Here is an 18,293-nt window from a genome sequence, read left to right on the forward strand (position 1 = left end):
CAGATCTCGCTTACGTTCGCTTACTCACCCATCCGGCGTAGCTATTCGGTCGTTTGCCCACTTTCTTCTCCGAGGCTTCTTTTTCTTCGTTTTTATCGATGAACGCGACGTGCCGTTCCACTGAGACAAGGCCAAGCAATTGAACGTACTGCTTTTTACGCCACACGGCGGTACTGAAAGGAGGAGAGAAGGCATGCCATAGGCAGACAGAGCAACTTCCTAGCCGCATTGGCGATACTCAAAGAAGACCGCGATTGGTGGTAGGCGCCACGTCGGTAGAAGCGACGATAGAAGGTTAAAGAAACCGTTCGATATTCCCTTCAAAAAGGTAGTGTAGGACGCTGAAGAAAGCTTGCATTGTGGGCGGCGTAGCGTTGGGTGATTTCACCGTTCAACAACGATAGCTATCTAGAACAGAAGACAGACACGCACGGGGCGCTGAAGACAACCGAACGGAGATAGGAGATGGCAAAAACAAATGACAAATCCAAAATATTAAATTCGATCTATTAATAATTTTTACGATTAAGGCGTTAATGTTTGGCTAAATTAACAGGTGAAATTGGCATTCTCCTACAATTCCCGTTCTTAAGCCGCTATGATTGTTTCAGGGAAATGGTAACAGCGGCTACCGCTACAGCTTGAGACGGTCCTGGTACCACGTGATTAGTACTTCATGTAGTGATAATAATCATAATTAGTACGGGTAATTGTTTTCTCGGGCTTCATAGGGTGTTTCATGTAGGACTCAGTACAATGCTGACTCCGTGATGGCAGTTCACATTGTGACCCTATTCAGCTTTTCTAGTTATATAGAAAAATAAACATACACAACCCTAAAAGGTCCTTGGATGTATAATATCACATATTGAGTTGGCAGCATACAAAAATATTCCATATATTTATCGATACTGTCAAGCAACGTCTACCGATTCTTTTGCTGTTACGCAGACCGTTCAAAGCGTCCCCGTAATGATCTAGTAATAGCTCTAGAAGTGAGCTAGGGATTCGCTATAATCAGAGCTTAAAACGACGCACAGGCATTGGTTCCACAACAGTGGTTCACGGCAGTACCAGATGTGAAGCTTGGAATATTGTTAGCGCATGGAAAACGATGCCCGAGAAAAGGAAGACATTTCAAGGGAAGAGCTGTTGCCTAAGCATTCTTTGCACAGGAAGCGTTCCTATCAAGTAAGATTAGCACAACGTATAAATAAAAGGATCAATAGCGGTACTATCTAACATTTACGAAGTTTAACGTACTGAATATAATGAACTGATGGCTGAGCTGAAAATTGTTGTAGACGGCATTTTGAACGAAGAAAAGTTGTCTCCCATCATTCATTTAGCAGTGCTACAAAACTGCTTACTAATATCTTGCATTATATGTGTACGAACCTGTTGTTATCAGATCTTACTGTTTTTCTTAAGCTTTCTAACAGGGTGATTCGTGCCTGAGGATTTTAAAACTTTTCTTTGCTCTTCATGCACAGCTTATCGGTGGAGAGAGACTTGAGTTCCAAGGTTCTTATGGCGATTATATGTATTTGGCTTTACTTTTTAAAAATAATGAGCCTTTTTGACACTGTCACAAAATTCATTCCGTCTCGTTAATGCAACAAACAAGAGTTTTGACAAGAGTTCTGTTGACTGCACGCGCCTACCCTATTTACGTTTTTTTCAATAAACATATTTATAAACTGGCTATAGCCGATAAACTTTTACTTCATCACTATTCATTGACCGAACATCACTAGCCGTCTCTGCAGACGGTTGTGTGAGGTACGAAATGTTTTATCGGGATGATGCTTTTCTCACTCAATTAATAGCTTGTTTATTTTGCAGTTAAGATTAGCTTCTTAGGTCTATGTGTTACATTTTTAACATAGGACACGAGGAAGTTCGAAGCGACAACAAGGCCATATCTATCGGCAACAAGGCTATATTTATCTGCCATTTTTGATTTATTCATATGTAAACAAACATAGATCGATGACTATTGCAATGTAGTGAAGTGCTAGATTAGAAGCCATTATTTGAAACTAATGTACTGATGCCTTCAAGTGGAGGCACGGCAAACTTCAGTTGAAATCATCACAGTTTACCTTAACTGTAGAATAGTATATGCATACCGAGATACGTTGAGTGAAATTTTCAGTTTAATGCAACAGTCGAGAATAAAAGCAAAATAGCTGATCCCATACCGGATACTTGAAATTCTCCGAGCTTGATTGTATACGATCAGGTCACGATATTCCGAAAAATTCTATAGCCCTTCCATAGGGAATTAACTGTGTGAACTGGTCACGAAACTATTTTGCGCGTCAAATCACGAAAAAAAGCTGTTAATTTCGAAATCTAGTACCCTTAGTACCATGACCTTTACGGTGCCCAGTTATTTACAAAATTCATGCATTTAAGGTTTATATCGTGTTACGACGTAGGGTTTCTTCCTATTAGATGTGGAAACTACTCTGTCTATATACGATATATACGTATATCTAATACTTTGTGTCACAGGCACCAAAGCTCTTGTTCAAACCTTGAAAATGTGCACCCGGTACGTTCACTGTACCTTATAGCCATACTAAAGTACTATATACTCTACTTTCCTACGCTAGCTGTGACATACTGTGCAACGCAGGCGTGTCTCGACCTTCACGTCCGAATTTGCTAACTTTCTTAAGTATTACCGCAGACGGTTGGCCCGTTTTTCCGCGAAACGAAGCGTGTCGGCGTTTGGTTTCGAGGCAAACCCCCCTAGTTGGCGTATTGCAACAGCTCAATGGCAGTCGAACTTTGAACTTGACGTTCGACGCCTTATTTTTCTATCTTCGCCAAGTGTTATCTTGCACACTCGGGGCCATGTGCACGTTTACCTTGACGCGTACTCTCGCGTATTTTATCTCGCGCTCAAATGTTGCTAAATGCGCTAGTTATATCTGTTGGACTAACGAAGATTCGTGGTCGATATATTGCGCAATCTTTGTTACGGTTTATGTTGCGAGCCCGAGAGTACCACATCGATTGCTTCTGAAACGCGCGCGACATGGTACCCGCCACTGTTATAGCTTGCTGCAAATCACCTCGGCTCGCCTTCATGGCGGAGCTAGTAGGGACGCAAGATTCACTACCATCAGAAATTTGTCTTAAATTAAAATTTAGTAATGCTTCCATACCATTTGAGTTCTTACCTCCACCTAACTGCACAGTTACCTCTACCTAGAGTAAACATCGTTGTACTACTTGTCCGTAGTATGTTCGATATTCATCCCCGGTACGTCACAGTTATTTTCGCTTATTCCATTGGACGTGTAAAGGCTAAAAAATGTTAGCTCTTAGGAGAAAAAATATCTTGGAATGACAACTCGGTCTCGTCGCTTTGAGACCCGCTGCCACGCGCCGGCCGTTCCATATTATCACCCGTCGTTTATGTCCTTATTTTTTCTCATCTTCAAAAATTAAGGGCAAACAGGCTCAGGACTTACTTCTATTCTTCTGTTCCCATTATCCTACTGCTCAGCTGCAACTACTATGCGCTGATGGTCTGAGGTAACCCCGCACCTTACGCAATCTTTCGCTTCTGTTCTTTGCTCTTTTCCCTGTGCCCATCTTTATTTCTTTTAATATGTATCCCCATTTTTTGGGCAGCAGCAGCGACAAAAGAGGAGGAAAAGATGGAAAAAAATTGCTCCTACTGTTTCGGCACTACCGTCGCTACCACTTCAGTCGCCCTTTGGCACTTTGTTGTGCCAACATCCGCAGCGGGCACAACGGCACTGTGGGACTACTTACTCGTGGTAGTCCTGACGCTCGCAGTGACGCCAGTGATGGTGGTGCTGGCAAGCTGGTGACTTCGCCATTCGGGCAGATCAGAGCCAGTACGAACGAAAAGCGACCGGTGGCAAGGGCGGCGATCAAGGAAAAAAGAACTAACGAAGAAAGAGTGCTATAGTAGATAGGGGGGACAGAAATGGGGAAAATGGAAGAATTACAGAAGCGCTTTGTGCTGTGCCCTCTGCAGCCTTTACCGTTGCTTCTTCCTGCCAACCTTCCGGTGTTCATCGTCATTGTCGTATTGTGTGGAACAGGACAGCAGGAGAAAACGAGACGAAGAGGGCTTTTTCTTCTTTTGGCCTATTTCTTTTTACACCTTCCCCCTCTCCCTCTTTTTCTTTCTTGCATTACCTCATGAGCTTAGCGGCTCCGGCGTCGTTTCCCACTCTAGGTCTGGTACCGCAGTCACCCAACCAGTCAGTTCAGCAGCAGTCTTAGTACTATCTCTGTCTTTCTAGTAGTCTCTTTCTCTCACTTTCTTTGCCCTTGTCTACATTCTCGCCCCGAAGTGGGTATTTCCGAACCCTTTCGCCCCCTTTCCGTAGAACCTCTAACCCTTCTATACATCACAGCCTTCTTACGTTTTTCTACCTAGATCGTCTTCATCCCATAAGGCCTCGCCTAAGCATCGTTCGCCACGAGCCCCTCGTACTGTCGCTGGAGAAGTGCCTGTAATTCGCCATCAACGATCTAACCTCTTAAGCCTCCCTTTCCCGCTTTTTCGTGCTGACCCATAGGCTCAGGCCCCTTAAAGGACATTCGACGCGCATCATAGTTTTTTTTTAGCGCCGTTACCTGGTCCCCTCTTGATAGCGAGACCCGGATTTGACCAGTGTTTGGCTGTGTGTTACTCAGGTTCGCTGTATTGGACTGATGTCACGGATACGGATAGATGGCAAGCGGCAAAGCCGTTCGTCGAAAAAACGCTAGCTATTCCCTTCAGAGCAGCGTCGGCCGCAGTAGTCGCAGCTAGAACTTTCGTGATTCCTCGACCCGGTTGCTTCTCTCACCCCATCGGTTCTATGTCCTCCATCCTATGCGGATGAATTAACTCCATGGTGTGTTCAGCCGACGGTCAGTAGCCAATGGCGAATCTCATGCGAGTGAGGCCGACATCGTTCTCATTCATCCAATGCTCATTATAGTTGCAGCAGTAGTAATGGTTGAAGTAACAATCAATGATCTTCGTCTTCTAGCTACTAATATTACAGGATGATTGCTGTAGATGGAAATGGGCGTACTCAATATAGTATCCCCACAATGGTATATACAAATAACAGACGTCGAAGCAGCCTATGAAAAACAAATCTCTGCCGTTATCGGAACGACGTTATTATTGTTCGTGTCGTTTTTATTTCAATACGTTACGATCTCTCGCTTGCACAACTCAATAACGATGTACGGAAGGGCGAGCGCAGTCTTTTAATGGCTGTCGAGTAGAGTTCAGTTTATTTTGTGGACGTACGCATAGTTATAGACGTGCCCTGTATGGCTTATGGCTAGAAATGTTTTGGCCTAGGCCGCCCATAAATATGTAGAAATTTGCTGGAGTTTGGCATTAGGACAGCGGCGGAAGCTGTACTGCCGTTAGCGTCGCAGCTCACAAATTTGCATTGGTCTGTGTTTGCGTTCGTAACAAGGCTTCGCTACCGCTATTCTATACGGCACTGTGAAGTGGTCTGCTTCTATTTCATTCTCCCACAATAGCCACTGGACCAATGGCATGTAGGGTCGGTCGAGACAGTAGCTGTTATTATAGCTGCAGGGGTAAAAAAAGAGGTAATGCAGGTACAACTAAGTATTATTCGTTCTTCCTGCTTTGTCCAGCTTTTTCGTTAACTATCTTCCTTGCTATTTTGTCGTAGAAACCGCTCTGTAAAAAGTTTTGCGAGTCCAGTAGATAGGCCCAACCGGTGCTGAACACTGAAGTCATCGTTGGATGGATTTGCTTAAAGAATACACAGGGCCATGAAGATGGGAGTCTGGGTGTGGAATGATAGGTCAATGGAGCTCGGTGCAACACTGCCCACAGCCGACACCCCCAAGCGACCGACTGTGTACATTTGCCGGTTTCAGCTTGTCTCGCTGTGTCAGCGTGCCTGTTTGTCTCTCAGACTCTTTCAATTCAGATGGGCGCACGTTACTGTCCATTCGTCAGGACGGCAAACTACCTAGGTAGTTCTAAAAAGGTTGCTTGCACCTAGTGCTTGCTGGCTTGTGTCAGTGAGCCTGCTGGTGGAGCTGTCGCTGGTCCTGAGGTGTGCGTTCTTCTGGCAGCGCTTTCTCTCGCATTTTCGATCTGAGACGGGTCGGTCGGGAGCTGCTAGAGCCTCGGAATTCGACTTGGGACAGGACCTGTCCGGAGTCCGCTACTCCGCACAGAATGGTCCCGATAAGAGGTACCAAAGCCCTGTGCTCCGCTCAGTTCCTCACCGACCCGCCACCGCTCCACTCTGACGATGCTCCGTAGTACAACGTTCCCTTCCTCCGCCCCCCACAGTGGCGCCCTCTGGCAGCGCTTTCGGTAGCCAGCGTGCGCTAGTATCATCTGTTCAGACCACGAGGAAGCCAGGCCGGTTCAGCAACGAGCCTGCTCCCGAGCTCCCGAGGCCAACTGCCAACTGACCTCTTCCGAGTCCAAATATTCTTTCTCGTTACATTATTAATAGTAACATAACAAATACTACAAATTATTCGTAATTCTACAATCACTAATCGTTCGATTCCACTCTAGTCTACCACAGCACCCACATACTTTTTTCAACTTCAGCGTCTTCTATAGTACCTTCTGCAAAACGTTCGTTAACCCAGCGTTCATTAGCGTCCCTCGTGCAATCAACAATTGTGTTTCCAACCGCAGCCAACAGCCAGCCAGCCAGCCAGTCAGCCAGTAAGTCACCACCAATCTCGTGCATGCCTATCGCGTTGTCATCGACCTTACGCGAACCATTGCCCATATGCACGGCGTCGTTACCTCTTGCCAAGTCGCGAAAAAATTCTTTGCTCGGAACGAAACGATTCGTATACGGTTGTTCGTTGGTGTGACGCTTCAACGCGTAAATGCTCGATTATCGGTTTTCGTTGTACGGTTCTTGGTGCGTCATGTTTCTGTCAAGCGTATATTAGAGAAATCAACAGCAGTAACAAAAGTGATACATCTAGAACGCCCCCTTCTCCCGATCGGCTGAAACAGTGGAAATCTAGTGAAGCGCACGAATGCTCATCTTGCAGGCTTATGATAAGCGACAGACCGAAATATATCTGAGCAGTACCCCATCACTAGGCCAAGTGACAACAACTCGAAGTGGAGCGTTTTTCAGTGAATTGTCAGCTGGTTATTACCGTTTATGAGCTCTTTGGCCAGGACGCACGTTATTGCTTCACCGTCATCGTCATCGTGTGTCTCGAATCTACCTCCACTCGGTCACGCAAAGAATCAAGTCTGTGAGTGTGTTTCTTTCATATTTTCACCAAGTACGCGCCGTACAACTATTCCGTTGTTGAGCGTCTGATTATACGCCATATTTCATATCCGCGCTTGGCCTTGCCCTATTCGTGTCTACATCCATAGCCCGCAAGCGTGCAGTCTCCCTGCAGTATCTCGAACATCGAGTAAAGGTACCGCTATTTCTATCTACATATAGCAACAAGCTTGTTCAAACTAATTCGCTCAAGCCTTCGATTCCGTCAATGCAGCAGGTGCTGAGCGGCGGATTGCGGTTAGAAATCGTTGACGTCAAGTGGCTCCCGGCGCCGTTTGTCTGCCAATGATAATCAGCTCTCGCCCCAGCGCCCAACCGCTATCGCACAGTAACAGCTCTACCCCCTTCTATAATTCGCCATCAGCGATCGACCGACTTGCTTACAGTTATCTCTCGTGCTGGTGATCTCGTGCCCTCCGAAAGATCAGAGTTCGCTTTATCAATTGTTGTTTGTGTGCCACTCTATCAAATACGTTGTGCAGGTGCATCCAGAGTAACTTGTTCTTGCTGTGCGGCTACGACGCAGTGTCAATTCGTCCCATCATCAAATTTACCTGCCTATCCATCTGTGTGTGCCGTATCTAATATTGTCTTCGTTTCGGCCACACACGAAACAGGAAGTCATCAAACGTCAGCACCAATCATTACCAAGCTTTTCCCTTATCGAGTGCTTCGAATGCCGCCATTCGACGACTGCTGATCGCTACTTTTCATCAATCCGTATTGAAAAACAACGCCGTCACCAAAAACTCTTCTACAAGGTTCAGCCTGTACCCGCTAATCCGGTTCAACGCGTAGATTGAAATCGAGTAGTCTGTCCACCGCTGCTGCTGTTGCTACCGCTTTCGCCATTCGATTGTTGCTGCACGTTTATCGTGCGTTTATCTCATGCTAACCACAATTACAAGTAGGTGTTACACATAAAATTATTATCGACTTCGTTTCGTTGAACAAACGCAACTGCCGTCAGCTGGACAACCTGTAGCTGCCGGTAGATTCAAAAACCACAGATTACAGGGAGCGCGCCACGGCGTTGTGGGCTGTTTTCAGCATCTGACGTATACGATCGTCGACTGCATTGCGAAGAAAAAGTCAACCTAGTGCTTTCCTACAACAACTATAAAAATTGCCTCTTTTTATTCAAACGGACAGTCTTACGTACGCTAACGCCCAGTCGACCAGCTGTTCGTATACAGTGAAACAGATCGATCAATATCGGCATAGTGAAGATCCAACCAGTTCGCTTTGTTAACAGCTACCCGAATTCTTTTACTGGGATCTTCGTCTGAGGAACGTCCTGTTGGCTCGAAGTTGCCTCGCTTCTGTGCTGTTATATCATCATCATCATCATCATCATCACCATCATCATCACGAAATTCGAGTAATAGCAGCAGCGGCACAAGGACCAACAGTGAGAGCTACAATACCGAAAAGCCTCGTTGCTGAAGTGGCAGCAGCCATCAGCGAGCTCAAATCGTGTTTTTACATCGAGTGAGTGTGTGAAGTAGATGATACTATCTTCGAGCGGCGAGATGTTCGTCAACGGAGCCGCCGCCGTCATGAATCCGCTCGGACTACACCTCGGCCTGCCAGGGGCTGCCTCAACGCCGCATCTCTCGCAGGCGGCAGCTCTGACAGCCGCGTTGCGCAGCTCGCAGCCCAACGGAATATCAGCGCTGGCCATCGCACCGGCTCCAACTGAAATCGTGCCCCTTTTACAGGTAGGTGGATTATGCAATGGTGAGGTTAATGGTGACTGTGCTGATAATACAGTGGGGATGGGTGATGATGAGGGCGATGGCTTTGAGACGGTTTCAGCATACAGAGCAAACTTACGTACAGACACACAGAAACACAGGTATACAAACAAACGCGCGTATTCCGCACATGAACACTCGAGGAAGATAGATGGCGTCAAACGTCCACAACCCACAGTAAATGTGCATATGCAATACATGTGCGCCAACAGTATGTTCAGAAAGTGCAAGTTTAACATGTCTATATGGCGCCGTTCAGTTTCACTTTAAACACTTCGTCTCTTTTATACTTCTCTCGCCGTTTGCGTTTGCGTTCGCGTTTCCGTTTGTTGCGACTGCTTCATGCACGTTTTTCATCATGGCGGTGGTAGCAGCCAATGGCGGCTGTCCCCAGTAGGCTTCAGCAGTCGTAGTTAGTAACTGTGCTGTGCCAACGCCAATAAGCTGATTACTTCCACGCCGCACGTTGCTCTCATTCATGCGATGCATCGCGAGTCCTTCCCTCGTCCCCGCACCTTCGCCCGATTTCCCCCAGCCCCCAGCTAAATACAGCGAACCGCATCAGTCGCCATGGCCGGTAGCCAGTGGCGGCAGCTAGATATGTCAGAACTCGTGTTTATATCTATGGCGGCGGACTATGTCTTGCCCCGCATCGCCGCGTCCCCGAAAGAATACAATGAATGGTACGAGCTGCTTTTCACAAGCAACGCCGACGCGCTATGTTGCGTCTACGTTCAACGCAAAGCCTAGTCCGCCCGACGTGCGCTTTGCCGGCCGAGATCTGTCGTTCCATGCAGCTCCATCAACAACAGCATACACATTTTTATCCATTACGAAGTCAGATTTTATTTCGTCCCGCGAAAGAGAAGAAAGCCCACGTGTAAGAGAGGAAGAAAGATTCGAAACGAATGGCAGCAATACGACGGGCATAAATACGAACTGCAGCCTGATCTATCGTTAAATACACAGAACGCTGTTACTGTAAGCCGCGGCCACCACCCATAGACCCAGAGCTAAGGAAAAAAGAAGATTCGAAAAAAAGATCGAAGGGAATAAAGAGAGTACAAACCGTGACATCGAAGACAACGCGGAAAAGCAAAAAGCCAATTGGGCCATGCGCCAACATCGACGGCGTCGAGCGGCGTCTGACGGTCGATGCAGAGGAGAAAAGATGGACAGAAAGAAATGGCGCTCGCAGGTGAAGGTGCGAGCTCTGGGAGAGTCCATAGCGTTCATTACATTGCTCTTCTGTCCGCTGCGTTGGGATGGCAGAAGGGCGTAAGAGGAGACAGACAGACTGTCAAATTGGAAAGTACGAATGGAATAGCCCTATTAAAGCAAAGGGTTGCGTTGTTCACTGGCTAGCCACAGCGTGTGAACCCAGCAATAGAATGCAAAAAGAGCGTCGGTGATGAAAGCTGTTTGCTTGACTGTGACAACTACACGTGAGGGAAAACAGAACAGAAATGAAAAAGGGACAACTGTTGGGTTCGATGTGAAGAGCTTTTGTCAAGTTAACTTCTTTTAGTTAACTTTTGAACGCTTTAGGATTATCTAGAACGTAGAGGTATGTGCCGAAACGTCGAGACAACTGCATTGAAAAGTAAATCCATTTGAAATAAACTCATACAGCACGATCGGAAACGTTCGAGTCTGTTCGACGTTCAGAGCCTTCGATAATACAACAAGTTGATCGAAAGCATACATGAACAAGACATGAAGAAGTTCGAAGTAATGATGCAGACCCCGTTCGCGTGTAAAGACGTCAGCTGCATGTGTAAGATCGTAAACAATTCAGCTGTACTTCAAAACTTAAGCAAAGCTTACGCTAAAATGCTGCATTACTTTCAGGCTATGTACGTTATTCTAAATTAGATAATACAGCACGAAAATAGAACAAATCGTACTCCATCGGCTCCAGAAGTGCTACACGTGTACAGCAGTTGCGCTTACGGAACAGCCAACATAGAACTGCTATGCGATCCGGGGTCGTCCACTTACCTGATTATGCATCAAAGGGAACGTTTCTTCTCGTGTTTATCATCATTCCGATCCGCAATGGCTACAACGACGATAGCAGCCATGAAAGACCTTAAAAACGTAAACACGTTCGGCTAGCTAAAGTATGGTGTGTCTTTTCACCTATTCCATAGTGCACTGACAGAGACCAGTGTGTATGCACTATAAACATTCAATTCAATCGACTGCTTTACTAAACCCTATTACAGTAATTGTTGGCGCCTAAACGACTGCTGACACTACATAGTGTTGATACGGCGTACGATACCATGGCGCACGAATCTAGTCTCTACTCTAGGAACTTGTCGTCAGTGTTGCTGACGTTGATTAACCTTAACGGAGTCATAGAGGGAAAAGATGGCCGTCTGTTTGATACGAAGAAGCTCTTAACTGCAAATTAAAACTTCGTTTAACTGAACACCACGGGAATGCGACAGTTTTTCTCCAAACAAAAGCGTCGACCTGTTTATACCGGTTGAACAGTACGCTACGAATGGAGCTAGGCAGTAACTACCTGATATATATCGCACGCAAATGTCGTTGTCGACGTAGCCGAGCGACGTAACAACTGTGTGTGTGTCTGTGCACGTCTTCGTATGGTCAACGGGGAAGGAATTTAGTTGTCCTATGGTGAACCTTGCCAACATGTGTGCTTTTCGAGTGGGATAAAAGTGAACGGAAACCTGCCTTTTTGGTTTCATACTATGGTAGCAAATATTTTCATTCGTGTCATTTATACGGGAACCTTCTGTGATTATCAGGACGGCGACTAATGAACACGGTGATAGTAGTCAACCGATACTTCATTTTCGCTCTATAATTCTCTGCATTCATTTTATCAGGCAGCCGTATACAACTCGAAGTCGGGGGCAATCTGCATCGATCCACAGACAAACCTCAGTGGACTGTCTTTTCACTCCGTACAATTTCCCTCTCGTTACAACACTGATAACAGCAGCAGCAGCAGCAACAACAACAACAACAACAACAATATGATACACACCAGCAGTCGCCATGCAATAAACAATGACCCCGACCTAGTACGGCTAGCCAGCCAGTAGACTGCCCGACCCAAACCGTCTTCTGTTTATCCGACCGAAGGGAAACGGAAACCAGCTCGCTCGTCCTGGTCGCACCCCACCGCTGATCCACCGTCGATCGCTGCCTGTCTCTTCAGACGGCTCCACACGTTTCTGCTGGCCCTATGCAAATAGCACCACAGGACATTTCCGCCCAGGCTTGACCGATATGGGAAAACTGTTTGATTGTCTTTCAAGTGGGCGGTTGTTGCTTCCGGCGTAACAGGCTGGATACGAAGGGCCGTTCCGACGGCAAACGGCTCTGAACGCGCCTGAACCAACGAAGGAACAGAATGGCCATCTCCTGTTTTCATCTCCTTTCTTTTTTCTATTGTCTTGCCATGCAACCAAGCGTCTAACTGACCCGACTGCCAGGCGGGCCGCTCGGCTGAAAGGCGGCGGACTAAATGACTAGGTACGATACCGACTGCAATAGGACCGACCCCTTTATTCTGTGCCATTGATAACAAGTTGTTTGATGTGCTTCAATTCATGATTAAAAACAATTCAACTGAGGCAGGCAGAAAAAGGTCACTGATACGAGCGAACTAATGCTCGTCCACGTGCATACGAATACGATTTGAACAAAGGAAATCGATGCCCGTTGGTCAGAACGCCTTGAACGTTCACACATTCGATTAACTTTGTTCATTGCTAAACGAATACAAGAAACGGGTATGTGCATTGTAGAAAAAGCGTATAAATTATCTATGTATTCACGCGAAATCAATATAGAACGGTGGGATTCAGAGGCGTCGGTGCGTTGCAGAGACCTATGAGAAAAGAGTATGGTGTTTGCTAATAACGGATAAGACCCTCAAGTGGAAACGGGTACGTTTTGATATCTAAATTCAGGACTCACTAATTAACGGGAAGCGATGTTCCGGAACGTGATTCAAATTATGGCGCCATTTCCAGCTTGTAATGTATGTAAGCAGACAACATTGCCGTTATGAGTGTACAAGTTGCATGTTAGTAGATATTTATTTTATGATTTCTTTATTTTGGATTTTATGATGGAGTGATGTACTAGACTATCGACGAAAAATATAGAACTTAAAAAATGACCATGTGGTAAATTTATTAATGATTTATATATAAATATTATAGCTATTGTTTTGTTAAAGGCACTCTTCAACTTAATGTATGGACAATGCGCTACTATTATCGCGTTCCCAACTGTATAAAATATAGACACTCTTACGTGACAATTTTTATTCCCTTTATTATTCGAACATTGAATATCATGAACATAAAAAGATCTTGTACGATACGGATCGACCCTATATATTATATCATCTGAGTCCGAGGCTATGTGAAGTGTTGATGGCTGTTAATTAATAAATAAGATCAGTCGTTATGATTTTAGTTACCAGCGATAACCATTGATCCTTTGTGCAGAAGTTTTTCATCTTGGCGTGATTACCGCTAAATTATGAGATCGGTGTCTAGGAAATGTGCTCAGGAAACAGCTGAACTTCCACTGATTCAACCGTATTTTACAGAACGTAGTCCTTCGAAATCCTCAATAACGTTTATATATTGGCGAACTGCTCAACTCGATAAAGCAATCGCAGGTATGTTGCGATCAAAATGGCTAAAAAAAAAAAAAAGTCAAATGAGCCCTACTCTATTCTGCCAATTTCCTTAACTTGTAACGCATTTACAAAAACATACAGACAACGTTTCATACGCGCCCTTTTGAGCCACAGTCGATCATGCGTGACGATGCACGTTAACTCTACATGGTATTCCTCGTTGGAGTCATTGGTTCAGTATTGCACCTCTATTCATCTTACAATCGAGGGAAGCTTCCCGTACGAGAGCCCGTACGACTATTCATGTAACGCTATGAGAACTGCCAGAGTATTTGCCATCTCCTATATTACATCTTGTCAGTTACGAAAGAGTGAGTTAGTTCACTTCACATAATACCCCGCTGCGATTAATCAGATCAGAGAGCCGGATTCCCGGAGGCAAACTGGACGGGTTAAGTATGACGTTTCTAGCAACAATCGCTTTTCTCCATTGCCCCACAAAGCAGAGCTATATAGAGTTATTTGTAGTATTCTTAGATTCGAAAGCCACCTCCACCGCTGCCGCATTTGTCTTGCACCCGTTAACGCGTGCCTGTTCGCTCTGCGAACACTGGCAATAGATACGAAGCGAGAGATGAGCTCGCCGTGCCCTGTCTCGATAAGCCTTATGCTATAGCTTTGATGTGCGGTGGCTGAGAACTCCCGGGGGTAGTTGGAAACGCCACAACTCTATTTGGGGTACGGCGTTACGGGTGAGGTGGAGCCACCTCAGCACAGAATAGATTTAGAGATTTTATTAGACTGGCGTCAGCGGTGGTTTTAGAAAGTATATAGCAACCGCGCTTGCAGCAGCGGGATGTGCGAATACTTTGGAAGAAACGTCGCTGCACCGTACGCCCCGTCTTTGAGCCTCTTAGGCATAGCCGCGGTAGCGGCCATTCTGCCTCACCCTGCGTCATACCCCACAGACTAAGCGAGGCGTCGACTTGTTCGTTATGCTCTACGGGAGACGTAGAGAGAGAAAGAGAGAGAGAGAGAGAGAGAGAGAGAGAGAGAGAAAAAGATATCTCTTAAAGGTGGAGGCGAGGAGGCAATGAAAAGACGACGGCCAATGTTAGGGATGCTGATAGCTGAGGATTTGAAAAAGGAAGATACGTTGGCGGACGATAGAAAGTGGATAGCCATCGTTTCTGCCATTCCTCTCCAAGATTCTGCCTAGTTCGCATTGTCTTCCGACGAGTTGCAGGAACGCTACCAGCAGCTCACCGTGAATATTTAACGACAACAAGGACAGACTAAAGCCAATATTGCGACAGAGTAACAGCAAACGAAGGGCAAGTTGGACGAGCAAACTGCAACGACCAAGCTTGTCTGGTGCCAACACGATGGTCGTTGGCCGTTTAGGTACTGTAACGCCCAATGCCTTGCCTACATAGAACTGCTGACTACCGCGCAACTCCATAATATCGATGGCATTAGCGGGAGAACAAGAACAGCTGCAGTACCCCGACGTACCACGGTGCTGAGCCAGTTTTTATTCGTAGTGCTACGAGTAACCGACGTCTCCTAAGAGAGGCTAGAATCGCTGATAGACGTCAAGATTAGTACGCGCGGTTACGTTATTAGGTTTCAGCTGGCTTGGCAGCTGTACACTGATAGGCAGTTGGATTTTTGTCCGCCCATTTGTAACAATGCGACGACAACGACGACGAAGCTGAATTTTTCCAGCGTGCACTCAGTGATGAATGGCGACCAGAACAGCAACGAATAAGAGTGGGGACGCGTAACAACAAAAAGGGGAAAGAGGTCGAAAGGCAAAAAGATGAGGATCAGAATGAAACCTATTGACTTTGTCATTGTTGGCTTCAGGCGACCGGAAAAGATACACTAAACAAAAAGTAGAGAAACAATAAGGAGCGCTCTCCTTCTTGATACACTAATGTAAACACTGTGAGCCACGGTTTTTCCTTATGAAACGTAGTACGGTAAACGCTGAGCGATAAAAAGGCCCTGCAATTTGCGTGGAGTTACCAAGTGCTAAAGCAAGGAAACAGTAAACAACTGTTGATTGCTTCGAGAACGATTTTTCCTTGCTTTCTTTTACCAATGCTTGAAGTCTGTCGGTATATAACTGGGAGCTTTTTAGCAGTTATAAAAAAGTGCCTATAAAGAAGATCTGTTTTCGTAGAATATATACAGAGAGACCTGTCGAAACAGCGAATGTCGCGCGCTATTTGGGCAAATCAACGTGTAAATATGTGACGTACCGTGAGCAAATACATAAACGCATATCTCTGCGTTTAGCATTAGCCTAGATTAGCCTGGTAAGAGACGCCGGGAACAACTGGACAAAATTCATCGAATGCGTCCATTTTGTAAAGGATCTTCGTCGTGCGGGTAAAAGTAAACCATTTGATTAATATGGCCGAGGGCCTTAGGGTTAAACTTGAAAATGTTTGGCGGGAAAAGCGAGGCGAGATAGAAAAACCGGCCTAATCTCCATAATCTCTTATTCAGTTCGAGTGCGTACGCAGGCGGCAGAAACGCTCTGTAGGATGTGGATTAGTCACGGCGTGAAAGTGACAACTAAAAAAGAACCGTATGACTAGGATTTGTGTGCGCCATCGTTGCGTTAATTGAGGAACACGCTTCTCGAAAAGCCCTTCGCCCAGTAATTTCCGCGATTTGACGAAAGCATAGATATACATAAGGGATTGTAATTCGTAGACGATTTCGGCTGCTATACTACACACATAAAAATGTGCCTACGATCACAGGTTGTCCGTGCCCTGGAGATTCATATGTATTTGTATGCTAGAGAGAGTCGATTGTCAATTCCATGATCCAATTTAACCGTTGCGAAGTGGAAGGACGTCTTAAAAGTGATCGATGCGTCCTACCAATGGTGGGAAAACTGCTATGGACATTTTGGTGAGCTAGAAAGTATGCGTCCTCGAGACCCGCGAACGGTAGTTTTAAAACGTTAGGCGCCCGAGTGTGTATTCCCGTAGCTCCACGGGGCAGATGTTCAAGTTGCTAATGAAGAGTGAACAGTGTTTTCAACATGTACGATGTTTATTGTGTTTGCTGGTCTGGTGAACAAAAAAGAAAAGTCATTTCTGAGAATCGGAATTTGTAGCTTTAAAATTCATTTCCTTCAATGTTTTTGAAGTTATTTACATTAACGTGAGCCCGATCTGCATCTGGTGTCCATGCGTATTTGCTTTATTGCCATCTACTGGCGGGAAAATGGCCCATTGTTATTTTGGCATGATCCTTTTATGGAGCATTCACGGGCGGATCTTCCCCCCCCCCCCAAACAAACAAACAAACAAAAAACGAAACCATTCTTCCTAAAACTGTTTATATTCTAGGTAAACGATCATCCACTTTTAAATGTTTATGCTTTTTGGCATAGGAAGATCTACTCTTCAACACTTTATTCATCATCACGTGGCAGGGATATATTGGAACACGTTTTAGCGAGTTGTTCGTTATAGCGGGCATGCATTCGTATTGGTACCTAAAAAAAAAACGTGGACCAGAGTCCCTGTTTTATTTGTGATATTACCAGTAGTTAAGAAACGTCAATAGTGTTTGCGATCCTAGAGAGAGTCAAATGTGTGGAACAAAGCAACAGGTCGGTTAAAGCACTGCGTCTGTATATTTAAATTTGTAGATCCGGACCCTGCACACATTAAGCAAAGCAAAAGGTGCTCATCAAGGTAAAGTATGAAATACATGAGATTGATAATTCATCATTTCTGTTCGATTTGGTCAGTATTTGAGCTAAATATGGCTGTCGTCATCTGACTATCTCGGCCAGCTGCTTCGTTTTCAAGGGCAAGTCACGTCCATAAGGCCATTTTTATAGATGCTATGCTGCCATTTGTTGTAGGGGTTGTATTTCACGCGTTCAGACAAAGAGCGCGCAGGCCATCATCGCCACCATATGCAAAAAAGACAAAAATATTCATACGTATAAATCTATGCCTATGTGTTTTTCGTATTCTAACGTGAAAGAAATATGGGCAACGCGCTATAAATATCTGCCTTTGTAAGACTCGTACAGCTGTGAATTCATGATAGAGATTCAACCGTTTACATAACAGTTTACCTCATTTTACCTCGTGTCGTTGGTGTCCGCTTTCTTAATAGCGGACCCCATTTTCGATTGCATTGTTATTATTACCTACTGTGTTCTCCGCACGGAAGCTCCGGGTTGGACAAATGCACAAAATAATACTAGAAAAAAAGCGGTAAGAAGGGGTTCTAGATAACGTATAACAACCAGCACTCGTCGGATGCTTGGCATTGCGTCGTTTGTCTCCGCGACTGCCCGTGACTGATTAAAGGTAACCCTGGCCGGCCTCGGATACCGCTTGCGCGTTCGACGAATCAGCTGCCGCGACAAGCGAAAATATAGCGCGCCTAACAAAACAGGACGGCGCGCATTTATCTGTTACCCGTGGTCAGTCGGCAAGAGCCTTAGTCTCGGCAGGAGTATGCCGACTAGTGAAAACCGGCCTTGACCCCTAGCCTGGAATACACATATTTGACGTGGATACGAAACGCCAAAGA

At 45.5% G+C, this 18,293-nt stretch overlaps 1 protein-coding gene across 1 annotated transcript in view; it reads left to right on the top strand.

Annotated features, from left to right (window-relative positions):
- Nucleotides 1-8,217: 8,217 nt before the first annotated feature.
- LOC111265559 (nucleolysin TIAR) overlaps nucleotides 8,218-18,293 on the top strand; it is a 136,447-nt gene continuing 126,371 nt past the window's right edge. Inside the window, exon 1 of the mRNA XM_022842338.2 lies at nucleotides 8,218-9,040. Within this exon, the coding sequence (XP_022698073.1) occupies nucleotides 8,828-9,040 (213 nt within the window). The 5' untranslated portion in view covers nucleotides 8,218-8,827. The remainder of the gene's footprint in view (nucleotides 9,041-18,293) is intronic.

Source organism: Varroa jacobsoni, unplaced genomic scaffold (genome assembly GCF_002532875.2).
Source record: "Varroa jacobsoni isolate VJ856 unplaced genomic scaffold, vjacob_1.0 scaffold_985, whole genome shotgun sequence".
Classification (NCBI taxonomy): Eukaryota; Metazoa; Arthropoda; class Arachnida; order Mesostigmata; family Varroidae; genus Varroa; species Varroa jacobsoni.